At 37.7% G+C, this 21774-nt stretch overlaps 1 protein-coding gene and 1 long non-coding RNA gene across 2 annotated transcripts in view; one reads left to right on the top strand and one right to left on the bottom strand.

Moving 5' to 3' along the window:
* The window catches only part of TRPM1 (transient receptor potential cation channel subfamily M member 1), an 85671-nt gene that overhangs the window by 56691 nt on the left and 7206 nt on the right, over nucleotides 1–21774 (top strand). Inside the window, exons 11-24 of the mRNA XM_035553878.2 lie at nucleotides 157–257; nucleotides 3640–3813; nucleotides 5019–5153; nucleotides 5961–6011; nucleotides 7521–7661; nucleotides 8822–8851; nucleotides 11306–11595; nucleotides 12148–12376; nucleotides 13886–14008; nucleotides 14341–14472; nucleotides 15618–15746; nucleotides 16212–16463; nucleotides 17123–17297; nucleotides 20131–20275. Coding sequence (XP_035409771.1) covers nucleotides 157–257; nucleotides 3640–3813; nucleotides 5019–5153; nucleotides 5961–6011; nucleotides 7521–7661; nucleotides 8822–8851; nucleotides 11306–11595; nucleotides 12148–12376; nucleotides 13886–14008; nucleotides 14341–14472; nucleotides 15618–15746; nucleotides 16212–16463; nucleotides 17123–17297; nucleotides 20131–20275 — 2107 coding nt within the window. The remainder of the gene's footprint in view (nucleotides 1–156; nucleotides 258–3639; nucleotides 3814–5018; nucleotides 5154–5960; nucleotides 6012–7520; nucleotides 7662–8821; nucleotides 8852–11305; nucleotides 11596–12147; nucleotides 12377–13885; nucleotides 14009–14340; nucleotides 14473–15617; nucleotides 15747–16211; nucleotides 16464–17122; nucleotides 17298–20130; nucleotides 20276–21774) is intronic.
* Nucleotides 4090–21177, bottom strand: LOC118251597 (uncharacterized). The gene is made up of 3 exons (XR_004779866.2): nucleotides 21045–21177; nucleotides 15627–15726; nucleotides 4090–4219 (listed from the first exon to the last, which is right to left on the bottom strand). It is a non-coding gene; the product is annotated as an uncharacterized LOC118251597 (long non-coding RNA).

Genomic DNA, 21774 nt, shown 5'->3' with positions numbered 1-21774 from the left:
GCATCTACTACTTTCTAGTAGAATCATTCTTATGGTAATAGGCTATGGAGTCAGGCCTGTCGTTTTCTAATTCTTGGGGAAGTGAATTGCAGAATGTTATCCATCCTTGTTTCATTGTGCATGAAATACCAAATATTGGTGTGTGTTTCTCTTTAGGTACGAATGCATCTGCTCCAGACCAGCTTAGCTTGGCTTTGGCCTGGAATCGTGTTGACATTGCACGCAGCCAAATCTTCGTCTTCGGACACCACTGGCCAGTAAGACAAAGTTTTCCTCACCATATTATTTATCATAAAATCATAGAATCATTTAGGTTGGAAAAGACCTCTAAGATCATTAAGTCCAACCATTAACCTTATTTGCTAACAATTGAAAATAAGTGGCCACATATTCACTCCCTGGATTTTATTGGCAGGAGGAAGAGTATTGAATTCTGGTTTATGACAAGCTGATGCTGATGTAAGATATCTCATTCATTAAGAATCATCTGTTTGTTTTGAAACTTCTTTGCATTGCCACTTGAATAAAATAGAAATAATTTAAACTCTGTGAAAAAAAGAAAATTTCCTAACAAGCAGAAGAATAACCTTAAACTAGATTCCATGTGAGATTTGAAAGAAAAGGAAAAAAAAAAAAAAAACATTTTCTGGACTTCAGACTGTCTCAGTGATATGTGCTAGCAGTTGTTAGAGTCCCCAGCTAACTGTTAGAGTATGCAGCAAAGCTGAAATTCGTGGAGCTGCTTAGAAGGAATTGTGTGTCTCACTTCATTAACAGCTGTGAAAATCACAATTTGGATTAATGCTGATGACCAAACGAAATCATTGCTGAAAACAGGCCTCTGGTAGGCAGTGCTGTGCCAAATGAACTAAGAAGCAGATCCTTAGTAAAACTTTAGGTCCTGAAATGGAATTTTCTCTCTCAAAGTATTAGAACTGGTGCTGCACTGGTTGAAGTCAATGGTGAATCAGTGCAGTGCCTTTGTTTATTGGTGTAACTAAAATTCTCTATTTAAGCCACTTTTATGTTGCACTGTATTGATGCTTTTTACTCTACTGCTTGAACCATCTTTTATCGAATTACTATAAAGTGTCATGAGGAAACTAGCATGAAAGAGAGACAGAGTGAAGTACAAGGTGGTTTGTTTGTTAATTAGATGTCTTTCTGGAAACTATACAATAAAATGGTTCTCAAAGAACACTATTCATGTGGATGCTATATATAATGTTGACGTTTATTTAATGTAGAAGCCTGTATCATTAAAGTTCTAACTGTACATGCTGTTTTATTCCTTTACTTATGGTAATGTGTTGTTTCTAGCGTTCAAGGTTCATTAAAATGCTTATACAGAGAAGATTTAATGATCCTAAATATTATAAAGTGTTATTACTATAAAACATTTTTTGGAGGGAATGCCCCAATCTCCCAATTATTGCACTTAGATTCAGAAATACCATCTAGGAACTGAATCCAGTTATTGTTTGTCCTATTTCATAATCATACTGTGCAACAATTTGTGGAAACTGTTAGCCAATTTTGATGCATTGTAATTTCTAATTCATGAAGATTGCTTTCAGTCATGAAGATTCAGCTTTTGTATGCTGTGAGGTGGCAGATGCAATTTTATCCATGCTCACAAATGGTTTCATGGTAGCCAGGCAGAGAAGATTTTTTAAGATGAACAAAAACACAGACACAGATTTCTAGGTTGGAAGAGACCTCAAGATCATCGAGTCCAACCTCCGACCTAACACTAAGTACTCCACTAAACCATAGCGCTAAGCTCTACATCTAAACGTCTTTTAAAGACCTCCAGGGATGGTGACTCCACCACCTCCCTGGGCAGCCCGTTCCAATGCTTAATAACCCTTTTGGTAAAGAAGTACTTCCTAACATCCAACCTAAAACTCCCCTGTCGCAACTTTCGCCCATTCCCCCTCGTCCTGTCACCAGGCACGTGGGAGAACAGACCAACCCCCACCTCGCTACAGCCTCCTTTAAGGTAACTGTAGAGAGCGATGAGGTCGCCCCTGAGCCTCCTCTTCTCCAGGCTGAACAAGCCCAGCTCCCTCAGCCGCTCCTCGTAAGACTTGTTCTCCAGACCCCTCACCAGCTTGGTCGCCCTTCTCTGGACTCGCTCGAGCACGTCCATGTCCTTCCTGTAGCGAGGGGCCCAAAACTGAACACAGTACTCGAGGTGCGGCCTCACCAGAGCCGAGTACAGGGGGACAATCACTTCCCTAGCCCTCCTGGCCACACTGCTTCTAATACAGGCCAGGATGCTGTTGGCCTTCTTGGCCACCTGAGCACACTGCTGGCTCATATTCAGCCGACTATCAACCAATACTCCCAGGTCCTTCTCGGCCAGGCAGCTTTCCAGCCACTCATCTCCCAGCCTGTAGCTCTGCTTGGGGTTGTTGCGCCCCAGGTGCAGGACCCGGCACTTGGCCTTGTTGAACTTCATACAGTTGACCTCAGCCCATCGCTCCAGCCTATCCAGATCCTCCTGCAGAGCCTTCCTGCCCTCGAGCAGATCAACACACGCACTTAGCTTGGTGTCATCTGCAAACTTACTGAGGGTGCACTGGACGCCCTCATCCAGATCATCGATAAAGATATTAAAGAGGACCGGCCCCAGTACCGAGCCCTGGGGGACACCACTTGTGACCAGCCTCCAACCAGATTTGACTCCATTCACCACAACTCTCTGGGCCCGGCTATCCAGCCAGTTTCTAACCCAGGGAAGCGTACGCCAGTCCAAGCCCCGAGCAGCCAGTTTCTTGAGGAGAATGTTGTGGGGAACGGTGTCAAAAGCCTTACTGAGGTCAAGGTAAACCACATCCACAGCCCTTCCCTCATCCACCAAGCGCAGGAAACAAGCCTTGTTAAAAAGCAACAGCAACAAAAAAGTAGGCTTTGTTTTCTGGTTTTCTCTGCACAGCACGGATGTTTTACTCTGGTTTTCATGGTTTTCATGTACATGGAGGTTATGTAACCTAAGCATTAGCTAGAGCAATTTAAGCCTCCAAGTCACAGACAAGTAGTGTCAAAATACTTGCACGTGTCCCTCCCTGTCTTGGGTAGGTAGGTTGGAAAGAGGAAGGCATTATCAGAGAGTAGACGTGTCTGAAAAGACATAAGCATAAATATTGTTTGCAGAACATAAATTAACTAGATAGGGACTTTCTTTCATCCCCTTTTCAGCCTCTGCAGTATGGATACTTTTTGGCATTATGCAACATCTTTGTTGTCTTTCTATCCAGCTCCTACCCTGCTTGCTGCTATTTATTTCAAAAACTAAAACTTTACACGCGAGCAAAGAAGCTGAAGCGTCCCCTGATTGAGTACTGTCTATTCCCAGTCCCCTCACACTGATTTTGTTTTGAGAGAGAAATCTTCCATGTTAAATCCCACCACGGGCTATCTACTTCACTACTTTGACTTGCAGTGTTATTGACTGCATTAGAGATAATAGTTTTTAATAAAAAAGGTAAAGCAAAAAGTTCTTTGTAGTTAAGGAATTAATTTTAAGTTGACTGCATAGGAAAAGAGGTGACTGGCAAGCGAGTTCAATAGGAGTGTATTAAGTGACATAATCACTGTACGATCAATTAGATTTCTAATAATTATTAAATACAGCCTTTAGGAAGCCTTACAGCTACTGAGGGTACAGCCCCTGAGAAGGAAAAGAAATCTCCAGCAGCTCAGACTAAAGCAGCCAGGGGGAAAGGAAAAGGGAAGAAAAAAGGAGGAAAAGCAAAAGAAGAGCCAGAAGAAGAAACAGATCCAAGAAAGCTTGAACTCCTGAACTGGGTGAGGTGGAAGTATTTGTATTAAAACTGTTCAAGAGTTGTGTTTTTTTTTACCTCTTTGTATGCCTTTCTATTATTGTACGCAGGTGGGACTTACCCTTTTGTAAAACTGTATGAGAGACTGAATAATCCAAACTACTAGTTTTTAAAGTACTTAAGCCATTCTCAGGAACAAAGAAATAAACAAATAAACATTTTTATTCTAAATAAAAATATTCTATTCAGCAAATAAACATTTTTATTCTACAGAACACTCATTTGCACGTTTCTGTAGGATCAGCAATAAAATTGTGCAGGGGTGCTGTTCAGTCTTGGAGACAGGAACATTTCTCATCCAGTGTGCACTACATGCAGCCACACCACAACAGTACAAGTCAGTGCCTGTCTGCTGAATCTTCTTCCCTGCACTTGTTAGAAGGAAATGAGGACATCAGTGAACATCTTCATCCTCCTTTGTATACATTATTTATCAAATGAAGGCAGCTTAAACATTGACTTTTCTAAGTGCTTCATTTTCCATTTGCAGTAGGTTAAAGCATTTAGTTGTCTAAATTCAAGTTCATGTGTCTAAAGGATTGCTGCTCAAGGGCTTTTCCCCTCTCCCAATGGGTTCTAAGCCTTTAGACCATACTAAGAGAAGATCTATTAGACTTTCTGACCATTTTCCAAAGCCAAAAGTTGAGTTGCTGAAGGAAAAGGAAGTACTTCTTCCTGAATGATTTGAGCCTCTCAGGCATTATATGTTGCCTTTTCTCTGTGAGTGACAGTGAGTAGATGATACATAAGTGAGTTACCAGGTAAATTATGTCAACCTCTTATTAAATGTATATAGTATCATTTTATTTTTTTATTTTAACTTCTTCCTACCATGTTAAGCAATTAAATCTGTCTTTCCCATAATATATCCAGTATGGCAAGCCTGGTTTAGATAAAAATACTAAATTAGATGACTGGAAAGCTATAGTCTTATTTGCTAAAGGTTTGTTTCACTGCTTTCTTGTCTCTCAAAAAGTCACCTGTAAGCTATACCATCTGCATTGACTTGCACAAGGGTAAAATGTCATTTTCTAAATTCCTTCTCACTTAGAGATTAATCAATGTATTTGGGAACTTGGGGATCTCCTAAGTAATGAAAATGTTTGTGGTTGTTGGCCAACCACATCATCTGTGCTTGTGTAGTCACATGTTCTCCATTCTGCAATTCAGGTAAATTCTCTGGAGCAGGCTATGCTGGATGCACTGGTTCTGGATCGAGTGGACTTCGTGAAACTACTCATTGAGAATGGAGTTAACATGCAACACTTCCTCACTATTCCTCGACTGGAAGAACTTTATAATACTGTGAGTGAGCAGAAGTAACAAAATGCCATGTGATATCTTTGCTACTGTATAGGGATGTCCTTTTTCTTCTTCTCCTTCTGATATATGCTTCAAAAACTGGTCTCTAAAAAGCTGAGCTGTAACAGTACAGAGAAGTTGGATAGCAGTAGAGGGAGCCATTGCTATTACACATAGTGTCCTGATGTTTCCCTACATATGTACATTCCTGATGACTGAGCTTGTAGCAGCTTTTAGAAGCTGTTATACTTTGTTATGTAATGACGTGTTTAAAATGCATGTTAAGAACATTTAAAGAACCAATAAGTCAGTATAATTTTTCTTTGTGGCCAAGAAAAACAAAACGTTTTTCCCCAAACTGTAGGACATCATGCTTCTTTATTTATATTCTCCCCTGCCCAAACTGCAGCAAATTCTTCAAGAACATGACTACTTCTAGAGTGTTTTTCTCGCTGTCGTTTAAGTGGCAGGTAGTCCAGGGCAGCAGTCATACAACATATAACTTAAGTCTAGTCCTCTAATCCCTTATGGCTCCTGCTGGAAAGCATAAGTTCAGACAGTACCAAAAACTGCTGTGACTTGAATCAAGATCGTTGAACTACCACATAAAGCATTATAAGAAAGGGACTATACAACTCTTGATTAATACTGTGTTTGTCACTGTAGCCCAGTTCCTTCTTTTCACCCCTGTTAAATGTGATGGCACATACTTGCCTAAAGTTCTTCTTACAGGCCTATTTGTATTTGTGAAAAATATATTGAATATTGAATATTGAAGCTCTAATGGACAGTGAATAATTTTTGTTTCAGAGACTGGGCCCTCCAAATACGCTGCATTTGCTAGTTAGAGATGTGAAAAAGGTAAGCCTAACAGCTGCACTACGTTTGCATGATTACATTAACAATATGAGTCAACTGTAAAAGCAAGCACAGCATGGGGGAAAACAAACATGTAAAATCGAGATGGTAGCTGTTAAGGAAAGTCAGATAATTTCTTGGGGCAAATAATGGTGTCAGTCTAATTTGGATATGGCTGTATTGCACTAGTAGTAATTTAAAAACAATGGAGAGGAAAGTAAAGCTCCTAATATTGTATCATTTGAGATTTTGATACTGTTTCTTCTCCACAAGAAGCTCCCAATGCAGTGTTACAAAGGAGGAGTGAAAGGAAAGGCTTGCTAAGTTTACTGGAAGCCCCACTTCCCAGAACATAATTTCTTCCCTTTTGTTTGTTTCCCTGTATGTTATTCAGTTACTTTTCTCCCAGGAAGTCCTTGAGAGAAAATCTGTTCTAAGTGCTACAAGTCCTAAATATGTTAATTGTTTCCGTTACATATGAATTAGTTCATTAACAGGGTAATTATAAAATCTGTTGTTACATATTTACTCTCTTTGAGATTTTGGAGTTTTTATTCAGTAAAATGTAACTACAATGAATGGTCTTCCTTTTTGGAAGGAAAACTCCCATTTATCCTGGGGAGGCTTGAGTGTGGGAATTATGCAGTACTGGCTTAATGTGTAATTTGTAGTGATCTACTTCGTAGTTTACAGTTTACTTTATCTCATTCAGTGTTTGTCTTTTTGAGTGTCACTAATGCTCTTCTGCATTCTGCTTTCTGTCTGTCTCTCCTTCTCATTGCATTTTCATGGCTCACTCATTCAGCGACAGTCTCGGGGATTCAGTTGGGTTAACATGGAGGTGATGTGTTTGCTTAGGTTATAGTTCTTTCATTGTAGCAGCTACTCAGTGGTGTTGTAGAAGCATTTAATGTTGTAGGATGTAGTTTGAGCAACTAAGTAAAGTTTTCAGCTCATGGTTCTAGGAGAATTAATACAACTAAGTGTGATGGTGGAAATTATAGTCTTTTTCTTTGATTCTGGGCTACATATTAATCTAAATCATTCTGCATTGTAGTCAACTCTGTAGATAATATTACATCAAAATACAAGTTTCTATAAGATATAGCGTATACCTGATATTCACTATGAAGATAAGTGAGTCATGCTTTTATACTGGATTAATAATGATCAGTACAAAGTTATTTAAATTCACCAGTTTAACTCTTGCAAACAACTTGTGCTTATATAGACACTGACATGTTGTACAAGTAAATCACAAATAAAAATTTGTCCTCAACTATAAATACTGCCAGAAAAAAAAAATCTGGCCCCCAAAATTTTCATGATGTGAATTGGTTATCATTAATTTTGTACAAATATTGAGAGATTGACACCAGTGGCTATAAATATTACCACTGTACCAGTATAAACATGAAACAATATATCTAGTCAGGCAATTTAATGTACATTATCTTTTCTTATCCCAAGTCCTTATTTTGTTTTGTTTTTTATTTTGCTTGTTTTTGGTAGGGAAATCTTCCACCAGATTATCATATCAGCCTAATAGATATTGGTCTTGTACTTGAATATCTCATGGGTGGAGCTTATCGCTGCAACTATACTCGAAAAAGTTTTCGGACTCTTTATAATAATTTATTTGGACCAAAAAGGGTAAGAATGAGTTAATTCTGGATGTGGCCATCATGCTGATGGTAAAAATAGGTAGTACTTTGTTCCTTTATCGTTGTGAAACATTGCATGTCCAATGCTAAAGAAATGCTATAAGACTGATGTTGAAACTCTGATAGTGAAGCTGTATAAGGATCCTGTAACACATCCATGTTAAAGGTTAGGAAGGCCCCAAAGGTGGTAAATACATTGACCTGAAGGTAAATTTCCCCTTATTTTAGTAGTTTACAATCCAAGGATTTCTATCTGTCCTGTCTGCATGTGTACTTATTCCTACTTTAAGCTGTAGCTTGACCTTTTAGTTTGAACTGTAAACTGTATAAAATAAACTTTCAGGTCTATTTGCCAAGTAATTAAATGAGTCCTCTAAGGAACTGCTGTGAGCATAAATCTTATCCTGCAGAAATCACTATAATCTCAGTAAAGCATTTTGTAGTTATGGATCAATTTTGAGAATATCAAGCACAGGCCTTGCTTTGTTAAAAATTCTGTTCTGAGCAAGTAGAATAATTATTTTTGTTAACTTATTTGTTTGTTTGGTTCAGGTTTGAAGATCAAGTGAAGCTTCCTAACCTAATTACAAAAAGCAATTGCTTCAGATGGTCAGAAGGCCACTCATACCCCAAGTAAACTATTCCGTAGCCAAGATATAGTGTATATATATATTGTGTAGTACTATCTGATTGAACTTACAAATAAACCTTTTACAGAAAATGTAAAGCAGAGATTTCATAATACAACAGAGGGAATATTTTTATGGGAAAATATGAGAGGTTTGAAGACCTGTTTTTTTTTTTTTTAACTGTTTCCTGTCAGTTCATTACCCTTTGTCTGCTTAGACTCATTTTTTTTTGTGAACATGAACATATTATGATTTTAATTCTCAAAGTAGTCAGTTATTGAATTATATTTAACTATTTTGTCTGAATCAAAAGATTTCACTTGGGTGCAGGATGGAAAACATTTTCTAATCCATTGCCTTCCTGCAAATACAATTAAGTGGGAGATTAATTAATTGCACCGTTATTGATACAATTATTTAGAAGAGTAATTCTAATGAAAATGTGTTTTTCCTTGGTGTTTTTTGGTCTTTGAATTTTGCCTCCCATCTAACTAACTTTCTTTTCTATTTTAATATTCAGCCGAAAGCTCTTAAACTACTAGGGATGGAGGTAAGTTGGATTTATTGTAAAATACTGGTTTTATCAGTGCATTTCTTGGTACAAATCTGCTCTTGCTCTTAGCTTTTTCACTATTATTGTGGCTTAAAGTAAATTGTAACTAGAGAGGATCTTGCGTTTTGCAAACAGCCTCTGAAATACTTCTGACTTTTTTATGGGTAGGGTCTTGAGAGCTGCTTAAAGCTTTGCATGGTAATCCACAGGCAGTTTTCAGCATTATTATGTGATAACACGTTTCATGCTGGAATGTACTGTAGATTAAATCATTCAGATGTGAACACCAATGATGTTGAAGAGAGAGTGTAGTCCAACAGTGCTGCTTATAGTCAAATCTCTTTAAACCGTGAAGTAACAATTAAAGCACAAATGAGGTTATATCATAGACAAAGCATTTAAGTGGATTGAGAAAACAAGGCATGTTAAGTGCTGTCTTCCACTATAAAAGATCCTTGCTACCATTGATGACACCATGCTTTGAAAATATGAGATGGAACTGAACCAGAATTTCAGTCCAAAACCTGCCTCAATTACCTGTCAGTCTGCAGAAATTTTGAGTTGATCAGGATCAAGTCTGGGATGATGCCTAAATGTGCACCCTGTTCTGGAGGCAGTTGCTTTTGTTTCTGAAAAATGTATTTATACATAGCAGGAGAGCATTTACCTAAAGAGGCTAAGGACATTTCTCTATGACGTATGCCTTTATTAGTGCTGTGATAGTATTTGAACACTATATATGTACATTTTGCTAGTGTTATCTTTGATGTGAACTCTACCCGCACACGAAAGCCTCTGTTTCCCCCAGCAGATAAGCAGCTTTCTTCTCCACAAAGAAAAGTTCAAGCTGAATTTAATTTCTGTGCTCAACTTCATATTTTCTGATGGATCAAAGCCAAAAGCTCAGCCACTCAGAGGTGCAGCCTTGTTTGATCAGTTTTGATCACATCTAGGTTACTTAATGCTTCTCCAAATGCAAATTTTGATTTTTCCTCTTTCAGTGGGAAGTGGTTTATGTGGCACAAACTGAAGTGTTCTCTGCACTTGATAGTGGGTGTAGCTCACTCCCTCTTTCTAAAAGAAAATGTTGAAATGAAAAATGAACTTTTCTTTTACTGAAGTGGTCAGTAATTTCATGCATCTCCAATTTTTATTTTCACTTCCAGTGTTAGCAGCTTTAAAACAAGAAGTTTAGGCTCCTTGGCACTTTCTTTCCTACCCAGGGTTTTGTTTTAATTTGCCTTTCAGAGCGTGAGGAGTACCTGATTTTTTGTTCCTCCATTTGAGATTTTATGCTTTGTGCTTCAAAGATGCTCTACAATTTATTCATGTGCAATTTATTCATGCAGTTAAGGACCCCTAAATTTTCTGTAAGAGACCAAGGTCACCACTTGCAGTTTTTAGAACCACTGAAAGAGAAATGCATGCTTGATTGTTGAACTGAAGAGGGTTTTTTGGAAACCTGGGGTGTAAGGCTGAACCCTGAATTTGGGTTTAAGTTTATAATTGTCATAAAGTAGTGCTTTAGGCTGAGACTGCTTATATGAACAGAAATTGATTCTGTAGGATGGTAATTGCTTTTACTTGCAATCCTATTCTGAGGTTGGAATCAAGGCCTACAATGATGATAATCTCTGTCTACACCTATAAATGCAATGTTCTTCCTACATTATTTAAACCTTAATTTACCCAATCATGGCTTTTCTCCCTTCAGGATCCTGCTTCATTGTCAGTACTTCCCTTCAGTTACTTCCATGTTGGTTCCTGTAGTAATGGCCTATCCTCTCTATCCCTTTAAGAAACGGGATACTTAAACCTTCCGTTTGCCCAGTATACATGAGAGGAGATTGCTTATTCAAAGGTGAACACTCCCTTTAGTATCTTGCTGTTCTTAAGGACACTATCTGCCTGTCTTTTCTGTTTGCATGTTAACCACTCTCTCCACCTGTATCTGCAGACTGCTTTGATACCTGTAAGATATGCAGCACTGTTCTTCCGGAATAGATATAGACATATCAAATAAAAACTTAGAGTGGAACGTTCACAGTGAATTCAGGTTTGCTAAAGCTCCATTTACACTGCAGTAGAATGTATTAAATATTAATTCACTGCAAATCAACTGGTGCAATTACACATGTGGTAGAGATCCACTTACAATGCAGTGTAAAGTGATGGCTTCAGAACAATAGGATTCTACTGTACTTATCCAGAATGGTGACTTGTAGTTAAGCATGCAAGAACTGGTTCTCTGAATAAAATATTAATGTGTGTGCTAGCCCAGTGCATGCTCTTTCACATGTTCTTCATAGTTTTTTTTTTATCATTTGCTTCAGCAAAAAGAAAAAAAAAGTAATAATATCATATCCTCTCAATATGCGTCCTGTGCATGGTGCCATTGTCAGATTAGCTGTTAAAGATTGATGGGAAGAATTTCTCTTCTTTTCTTCTCAGGATGATGAGCCTCCCACAAAAGGAAAGAAGAAGAAGAAGAAAAAGGAGGAAGAGATCGATATTGATGTGGATGACCCAGAAGTCAGCCGCTTTCAGTATCCATTTCATGAACTTATGATATGGGCCGTGCTGATGAAACGGCAAAAGATGGCACTCTTCCTTTGGCAACGAGGAGAGGAAACCATGGCCAAGGCACTTGTTGCCTGTAAGCTTTACAAATCTATGGCTCATGAGTCTTCTGAGAGTGAACTAGTGGATGACATCTCTCAGGATCTGGACAACAACTCAAAGTTAGTAGACCTGGTGCAAAGTATGCCTCTACCTGATAAGAGGGGGTTGTTGGACCTGCTGAAAAGCTAGATTTTAAGTAGAGTACAATTAATTTCTAGACTGTAGGTTCATTGAATGTGACTTGGAGCCTAGTTATCAACAGTAAAAAAGCCAAAATTTGTTCTGAGAGTCCGAAGGCAGCACTAGCAAGGAGAAGACTTGCATTTTTTCTGATGGCACACATTCTTTCTTCAGCTTCTTTCTCTGTAAACCAGCTAGTTTTATTTCACAATGTTATTTTCAAGATATGATCGCATAAATTAAGGGGTATCTGATTATGTAGTTAAACTGGTCTAAAGATGTTATTGGTATAAGCTTATACCAATAGTCTGCAGACACTAAAAATTTGATTGGAGTTTTTGTAGACTGTCCCAAATCAAGTTCGAGACTCAGTTGTTCTTGTCTTTGCATATGGGAAGATAGAACCCTATATGAATAGATTGAAAATCCCAAATGCAAGCAAATGCTGATTGCTAAATCAAACTTCACTAGACATACCTTGCATCTTCCAGAGATTTTGGCCAGCTGGCAGTTGAGCTCTTGGATCAGTCCTACAAACATGATGAGCAGATTGCCATGAAACTACTGACCTATGAACTGAAAAACTGGAGTAATTCTACCTGCCTGAAACTGGCTGTGGCAGCTAAACACAGGGACTTCATTGCTCACACATGCAGTCAGATGCTTTTAACAGATATGTGGATGGGGCGACTACGTATGCGGAAAAACCCAGGACTTAAGGTATTTGTTCTGCATTTACTTTCAAAGATATGGTTGCAAATAATACTACATTATATATAGTGTATACGTAGAACAAATTAGCTTACTAATTAAAGATGGTTTCAGAACATACATGTTTGGAATATCCTATTTTTTGTTTCTAAACTCAGGTAGTCTAAGGAACATTATCCTGTGACAAAGGAAAATGCCATGACAGTGACCTATAGAAGGCTTAATGTGATTGGAACCTGAGAGCAAAGTTGTGGCTTTCAATAAATATTGAGATCTGTTCATTTAAAACATGAATCCCAAATTAAAAATTAGTTGGATAAAAGCAAAAAGATCTCTAGGGGTCCACACAATGAAGACAGAGAGAAAAGGAACCAGACTTGGACAGATTCTTATTAGTGTTGTACCAGAAGACACAGAGTCAAGATTGAAATCTGTGCAATTGTATTGTGTGAAATCATGTGATCTTTATTCCTTTCTTCTACAATTTTATGATTGTATCCCTTGTACTGATTTTTATATTTCCTGATTATTGGGTTTGGAAAAAAAAAAAAAAAAGTAGTAATGTGAGGAAGCTGCCACAAAGAGAAACATGAGTGAGCCAATATTAAGGAAATAGACCAGTGTTTGTGTTGGTTTTTTTTTGTGCATTTTTAAGTGAATATTATCTTTTCTTCATGATATAATGCAGATGCTGTCCTCCACGTGAAGGCCCATCATGATGATGTCGCCTTCAGTCTCACCTCCTTATTTTCTTAATCCCCCCATGTCAGAGTGCCTTGCCACCCTTCCCAGGTCATGCTCCTGAGGTCGCTCACACACGTTGCACTCCCTCTGTCATTTTCAACTTCTTTCCGCTTTCCCCCATCTGCCACGTAAAGCCATTCAAAATCTTCAGGTCTGTGTCTGCCTTTCAGTTTTCATCATGGTGATTTCTAAATCTGTTCATTGATTTCCCTTCTTTTCTCCAAAGCATTAATCAACCTGCTAATGTTCTAATTTTGTTACCTGCATTCGTCTCTTCTTTTACTCTTTTTCTGTACTTTGGCAACTCATGCCTGTGTTTCCGTATCTCTGCATTCTTGTACAGTAAAAGAATTCTCCAGGTACTATCTACAAAATTTCCTTTACCTTTCACAAGTTTTTTAACTACTAAAAACTAATTACAGTGGTTGAGTAAAGTAACTATAAAGTCCAATAAGAAATCTAAAGCCCTCCTCCCACTGCCACCATGTCATTCCATGGAATTTCTCTGCTCAACTCTAATTCTGGAGAACAGATTGTTTTTTACATGCTGTATATTCATAGAGATGGAAAGTGTTCCAGTGTCATCTTTTCATACAATAGCTTATTGACAATATTTAAGTGCTACACATTTATTACTTTTGTAGGCCTAAGGATAGCAGAGTATCTTGAATACTATGCAAAAGAAAAGATTTTTTATGGGATTAGCCTTTTTTATGAAAACTATTAGTTTAAACAAGTATTGCAGTCTGAGTTGAATTCTTTCTTGTTGTACAGGTTATAATGGGGATTCTCTTCCCTCCTACCATCCTTTTCCTAGAGTTTCGCAGTTACGATGATTATTCTTACCAGACATCAAGAGAAAATGAAGAAGGCAAAGAAAAAGAGGACGAAAATGTGGTCAGTACTGGAGCTTATCAGGAAGTTCTAAGAGTGCTCAGTATTCTAAGTTCTCTGTGCTGTAGGTCGCTGAGGTTAAAATCACAACTGCCTCTGTGAAGAATCAGTGAAGGGTTTTGGAAGTATGTAGGCTGTATTCTCAGGGTGTGTAAATTATCTGTATAGTTGTATAGATTTACTATAGCTGAGAGATTTTGTATTTTAAGAAAAGACAACTGGAGGTCTGTTGCTCAGAGGAGGAGTTTTGAAGCTAACAGTTGGCTGGGATTATAAATGAGAAGAGCTACTGTTTTTAATGTATCAGTGAAAACTGACAACTTCATTTTTTTCAGGATGCAAATGTGGATACAGGCTCCCGAAAAGGAGATGAAGAGAATGGAAATAAAAAACAAAACAGCCTTCCAATTGGAACAAAGATCTATGAGTTCTATAATGCACCTATTGTCAAATTTTGGTTCTACACAGTAAGTCATGGTGATTAAGCTGACAGTGATTGTTTTTCTCATGCCTATGAAACTTAAAGGATTGCAATGTAAAAATAATAACCACATAATATGTACGTAATAGTGATTTTCATGGAATCTGATGAGTAAAGCACTCTTTTTATTCAGAGAAAAATGCTTAGACAGTGAAACAGAACGAGTAACTGTAGCTTATGCTGTCATCCTCTAAAGCTCCTACACACTTTGAAGGAGGCTCTGGCTAGCTAAACATACGCCAGACCATGCGAGCTGCATAGTCCAGTCACTCAGTCCACGCTAGACTGGATTCCCTTGCTTTTTAAAGCCCTCTGGATCCTGTTCTGCTTTGAAATGCACTTTAACACCCAACAAGAAATGCTGCAGTATGAGTGCTTGCCATTCACTGTGTCAAGTTAGGCTCAGGTGAGTGCAACCTCAACAGAAGCACAGATCCCTAAGACTTCATAGACGCTTTTTTCCTTTTTAAATAATTAAAAGCAATCTAAACTACAACCATCTCATTTTTTCTTTAGTGCATCAAGAATTGTCTGGTGCCAAACTCTAATAAAACAGAAAGAAATATTCATGCTGCTGCTGATGAATTTCATGTGTGCCCTGCATGAAAGATACTGGTTTCTTTTTTATTCTAAGTTAGGACTTCTGATATCTAGTATGCTATAATATTATGTAGGTTTTTAGTTTCAGCGCATCATCACAAAGCACTATACTGATCTTTCTGCTGCCTGTAATAATAATTTAAAAGGAAAATTCCCATTTAATTTCAAATATAAGTATTCAATATGGTTTCATAGTGTAAAGGAATTACAGTGTTGTAGATTTAAAAAGCCACAGGCACAAAGGGCCTGATTTAAAATGCTTTGGCATTGTCCTGCTAATTTCAACAAATGAGATAGTTCAGCTGTCTGGATCATATCCATCTGCTGGAGGCCCATGGCCTCTGCCACTGTGCGTGACAGCTCTGGTAGCAAGAGCATTGTAGCAAGCACACTTCCTTCACGAAAGAAAAGCTTTTTCCTTGCACAAGTAAGTCTTCAGCACCTCAATCTGTCACACACAGCCTCAAAGTACGTGTTCATATGTGTTAGTATCAATGTCACAAAATTCTATAAAGGATTTCCTTTTTGTAGATATCATACCTGGGTTACTTGATGCTATTTAATTATATCATCTTGGTGCGGATGGAACGGTGGCCGTCAGTCCAGGAATGGATTGTCATCTCTTACATTGTGACACTGGCTTTAGAGAAAGTAAGAGAGGTAAAGTCTGATGATACTAACATCACATAATCTTCAAAATGAAGCTCTTTTGTAGAGGTGATAATGGCATTGACTTATGCAGAATGTGAGAAGCCGTGCATGAGAGAAGATTGTCTTATCCACAGAGTCCCAAAATGCCCATCACTGGAGAGAGTTTCATTTATGACCCATTCCCATATGCTAAAACTTCCCCTTACTGGGTAAGTCTTCTGGTTTGAATGTTATTGATAAATTCCAACAACAACAACAAAGGCTTAATTAAGCCAAAATAGAAAGAAAGATTAAAAGAAAATGTTGCAGCTAGGCACTTAAAATATTGCTGCTTAAGACAAATCGTGCTGTCAATGGGAGGGGGTCCCAGCTACCTATTAAATGTGAAAAGGTTGTTCTTTTTTCATGACTGTTACTTCAGAAATGTAGCTTGGCATTTCTCCTAATTATGTCTTTGTTAATTTTTTATTTTAGATTCTGATGTCAGAGCCAGGAAAGCTGAGCCAAAAAGTGAAAGTTTGGCTCCAGGAATACTGGAATATTACTGACCTGGTGGCTATTTCAGTATTTATGATAGGAGCAGTTCTTCGTCTACAGAACCAGCCTTACATGGGTTATGGAAGAGTGATTTACTGTGTCGATATAATTTTCTGGTACATTAGAGTACTAGATATCTTTGGTGTGAACAAGTATCTGGGACCTTACGTCATGATGATTGGAAAGATGGTTAGTAAGTTATGTATTCCAGAACTTCATAGGAAACAAAATTCAATTCTGATTTTAAATAACAATCCTGAAGAAGTTTTTCCATCTGTGTAGGACTCTGAATAAGGGCTGTGAAAAAAATTTCTGTGTAAATTTTGCACACACATGAGATTGAATACTCTTGCTAATAATTGCTTGATTCAAGAGGGAGGTACTTCTTGAATTTTTTTGAACCAATTTCAAGGCTTGTTCACTTTGCCTGCCTTCTGCCTCCCAAAGCCATAGCAATAACAGATTGCTGATACATAGGAATCATCCACAAAACCATCAGTTGTGGAAAAATGATACAACAATGATTGTCATCTCTTTGCAACCACAGAGAAACTCTGTGTTGGAAGCACAGCATAGTAATGCCATGATACATGATACAAAAGAGAATAGGAATAACAAACCTTTTACTGTTTTAAGTCTTTTTTAAAAATACAAATTCAGACTTTTTCCTGTATTTTTATTTATGTTCAGTTCATGAGGAGTAGTTAGAGTCAAAGAATAATATCAGGAAGATTATCTAGGAAAATGTCTGAGACTTGATCATTTTACTGCATGTTGGCAAACAGACATGCCGATGCCACTGTACTAGCTTCTGATGATAAGAACCCCTCTGTATGGTCTCTCTGCAGATGATTGACATGCTCTACTTCGTGGTGATCATGCTTGTTGTTCTAATGAGTTTTGGAGTAGCCCGTCAAGCTATCCTGCATCCAGATGAAGAGCCTTCTTGGAGACTAGCTCGCAACATCTTCTATATGCCCTACTGGATGATCTATGGAGAGGTGTTCGCAGACCAGATAGACCGTAAGAGTAGAATTCATAGTAAGATTCTGTTTCCTGTTTATGAGGCAGATGATCAGATCCAAATTAATGTTTTTTTTTTGTTGTTGTTTGTTTGTTTTTAATTTGGAATTAGAGTGGTTTTGTCTGTATGATTAATTATTCTTGTCTTGAGGGTTTTCTTGTGACAAACTCAGGAGACTAAGAACTTTCTGTTCCCCGCCTGCATGTCCTGTCTCTCATTGTATGTCCCAATTCAGTTAACAGTGAGAGTGATATAGTTTGGAATACTCACCTATCAGAGAGTATAACAGTATTAAACGTTCTGTTTACTTCCAGGAATCAACAGAGATCATTCTTAAACTTTTCTTTGAACCAATGTTTTACTAATAGACAATTCCAACAGAAGAAGAAGAAAATAAATACCTTATACAGGAGACAAAACTATACATACCTTTCTATCTCCAGCTCACAGCACAAACAATGAGCTAATACATTTTTACTAACATCTATCTACTTTCCAGAAATCTTTCAGTTTCATAAATCACTCATGTTCTTCTTTTCTACATCTTTGGAAAAACAAAACAATAAAGCTGCTTGATTAGCTTTGGGTGTTGAAATAGCATTTCTTACACAAAAGCTGCACAGATTAAAATAAAATCTGTCTTAGAGGAGATGGACGCTGTCATATTACTGGTAGTTTTTTGTTAATATTCAAAATTTGTACAGATGGTTAAACATGGAGCTGGCTTCCTTTAGTATGTATTAGAAGAGTTTGGCTGTCTTCTTTACTCCCCACCACTGTTGGGTGTAATCTCACCTTGGTAAGATCTCTCCTGAGCCTTCTCTTCTCCAGACTAAATTGTCCCAGTTCCCAGCCTTGCCTCATTTGTCAGGTGCTCCAGTCATCTTAAACATTTCTGTGGCCCTTTGCTGGATACTTTCCAGTACTGGGGAGCCTGGAACTTGACACACCAGTCCAGATGTGCTTTCACCAGGGCTGAATAGAGGAGAACAACTACCTTCCTCAACCTGCTGGTAACTCTTTTCCTAATGCAGCCCAGGAAGCTTTTCAGTCTAGTTCACTCCATTTAGAAGATGCCCATGGGCAAGAAATCAGTGGTATTCAACAGCAACATATTCTTTAGCAATAGGGAAGACTGGCCGAGTTTCTTTCAATAGTGTGATTTTTCTTATGCTCACCATTTAGGGGTTGGCGAGCAAGTATCCATACTGCCATTAGAATGGGCTTTAATGATATTGTACTTTAATAACAGCAGTGTCATGGCTATTAATGGAAACAGAGCTATTCAACAGAAACAGCTGGCAGACTCAAAGCCGGAGTGATTCTTAAAATAATAATAAAAAATCAGAAGGAAATATTTCATAATAGCTGAAAGAATGATCTTGTGTGGTAACTTTGAGTTGTTCTGTGTTTGTGGTGACTGCCAGTTTTGTTAGTTGCCTGAGATATCTTGTAAGTTTACATGATCATCTGCCATCAACATTTTGTGATTTATTTTAATATCATGAATTTGCTGCCTTGTGTAACATTTGGAGAACACAATGTGAAAAGGAAATGGCAGAATGCCATGCAGTTCTAACTAATACATTGTTTCTAACCATATGTCTCCACTGTTACGACATTTAAGTTGCTTATCTTTTTGTGGTGACAAAACTGTATTTTCAATCATCTTTCTTGGTTTCTGTTTTCCTTATATTATTCTATTGTTTTCTTTCCTTCTCTCCCTGCCTCCTTTCTTATTTCATTCCTTTGGAATGCCATTCAGTCTATGCCATGGAAATCAATCGTAAGTCTCTGTGGAGAGCTGATTATCTCATTTAGCTGAATATGTTCATTTATCTTTTTCTTCACTAGAACCTAGGTATTCAGTAGATATCATAATTACAGGGCTTACCCAATATTCACATGTGAATTGTTTTTCTGCTGAAATAGTTTCATTTGAAAAGAAGCAGAGGAAAAACATTTTAATATATGTTGCAGATCAGAAGTTTTGGCCAAGCTTTTGTAATTAATATTATGTTATAAATAATTACCTTTGATTACCTATATATTAGTGTTTCTTTAGCAGCACTTTCATTGATCCATGTGAGTAATACTATGATTCATTTGACTTCCCTTTTATACTTTCCTTGTGATAAACAGGAAAATGTAGGTCTGATCTTTGAAAAGCAAGTAAAATATGTTGGGATTAATCGTAGACTAAATATCTATTTTCTTCCACAGTAAGTAAGAATAAACTGTTGTCTAATATTTGAAAGTATTTTTCAGGGGACGTTGGATTTTTTTTTCACTTTCAGAAAGCTTCAAAAAGCTGTTTTTGCCTAGTCACATAAATTAAAAGTGTAATGAACTTATTGTCAGACTTAGTATTCATTAAGGGATTTCAGCAAAGGAACCTGTGGTTGATAAACACTCTACCTAATACAAAATGGTTTCATAAAAGAGTTTAGCCTTGCATTTGAAATTAGATAGGCTGCCTCTGCACTTAAAGACAGAACAAACTTGCTGCATTTACCCAAACTGCAAAAAAAGCCCTTACTCCAGAGAGTCTATGTATTTTGTGAGGGGGGGGGGAAAAATCAATTTGGAAAGGAAGCTGCATTACACAGTAAACTTGAGGTCACTTCCATGTTCACTATTACAGGAAATTATTTTTGCATGGTGTAGTTAGAAGCAGACTTTGGAATAGAAATTATACATACTTTCTACTGGAAATAAATTGGCAAAATTTATTTAGTTTGGTAATTTTTATATGTGTGTCATTATTAAATAAATGTGAATTCTTTTCTCAATTGTCAGGCAATTTAAATACCTTTCCTGTTTTTAATTCAGCTCCTTGTGGAGACAATCTTTACGATGAGGATGGTAAACGCCTCCCTCCATGCATACCAGGGGCCTGGCTCACTCCAGCTATTATGGCCTGTTACCTCTTGGTGGCAAATATCCTCCTGGTAAACCTGCTGATTGCTGTCTTCAAGTATGTAAATGATCATGTACTATCTTTACTTTCTTATTGCCAAGATAAAATTTCTGTGGGAGTCCATCAACTGATTTTGCAAGGGTTTGCATTTGCACTCAGAATCTAATTGCTCTATGAACATGACTGGCAAATGTTTGGAATGGTTCATACAAAGAAAGAGCATAGGACAGGTTACTACAAATTTGCCAGCAATTGCAGTAGTGCGTATGCAAGGATCTGGCTATCGTCAATCACCGCCTAATGGAATATGTCAGGCCTCAAGATTGCTTAGTAAAGATGAAAACTGAATCCATGAAACCTGCTACATATGTGATGGAAGGCCCATACAACCATTAGCAAACATGATTCTACTATAGTTCTGCAGAATGAAAATGCAAGCATCAAAAGCAGAAGGCATTTCTACTATCACTGCATCATCTGGCTTCTTTTTTCTTCTTGCTTTGCTTGTAACTTAGGAAAAAAAAGAAGAGAGGGTTTTGCAGAGTTCTTACACCACCCATGACAGGAGTGTATATTGCCTTGAACCAAGAGAAAGGATGGCTACACATCACCAAGATCTGTGGCTACGTGTGGCCAGTACAAGCAACATGCAGCTGTGCAAATTCTTAATGTTATTCCATAAATCCATAAAATCCATACTTAGAATTTGCTGGAGTAAAACTAAATGCATTTCTACAGCCTGTGCTTTCTGCCAACAGTTATGTTGCATGCTTTTCCTATCATCATCTAGGGATTAAAAAAAAATAGGAACAATTGAAACACCTACTTGCTACTAACGTTTTCCCATAACACCAACTGAGAAAACCAGGTGATTCCATTTGGATGTCCATAAATATGCAGTGTTGCAGGGCTTGCTGGCATAGGTGACGGGTATCACAACCACAAAAATAGTTCATTTTGTGCTCAGAAATCTACAGCTCACAAAGCCTGTCTTTCATTTGATGTATGTAGCTTAAAAGGTCATGAATTTTAAAGTGCTCAAATGCCAGTCACATTGCTAGGGGAAAGGGGAAGTATTTTACAATGGTAGCTATTATTGGCTGAAGAGACCAGGGAATCAGCAGTTTGGGAAGTAGGTCATGCTGTTAACTCCTGCCATCCTAGCATGGTTACAGGGGGGTGAGACCTAGCTGGGGAATTCCTGCTATGCTGGAGACACAGAATGAAGTCAGATTGTCAATTACCAGTGTAAGTAATCTCATGTATGCTTAGCCAAAAGAAACTAGGAGCTATGTGTACTCAAGAATTCTCTGTTTTTGAAGAGATTTTTTAACTGTTTTTGTGAAGGTAAATTTTCTAAAGCACAGAAAGAAAAGAATTGGATGGAAAAGTAAAAAGTGGAGTGCCAGTATCATCCTCATAGAAGTGAACCATCCTAGTATATTTTAAAATAGCTTGAAAAGCTTCATCTAAGGCACAGAACATCCAAATCTTCTCTCTCATAGTTGGCATTTTATAACCCTGAATGTTGTCGTCTCTGGATTGAACAGTGTCCA

The sequence above is a fragment of the Cygnus atratus genome, chromosome 11, assembly GCF_013377495.2.
Source record: "Cygnus atratus isolate AKBS03 ecotype Queensland, Australia chromosome 11, CAtr_DNAZoo_HiC_assembly, whole genome shotgun sequence".
Taxonomy (NCBI): domain Eukaryota; kingdom Metazoa; phylum Chordata; class Aves; order Anseriformes; family Anatidae; genus Cygnus; species Cygnus atratus.
The sequence above is the reverse complement of the archived record's forward strand: the minus strand, read 5'-3'. Positions and strand labels throughout refer to the sequence as shown.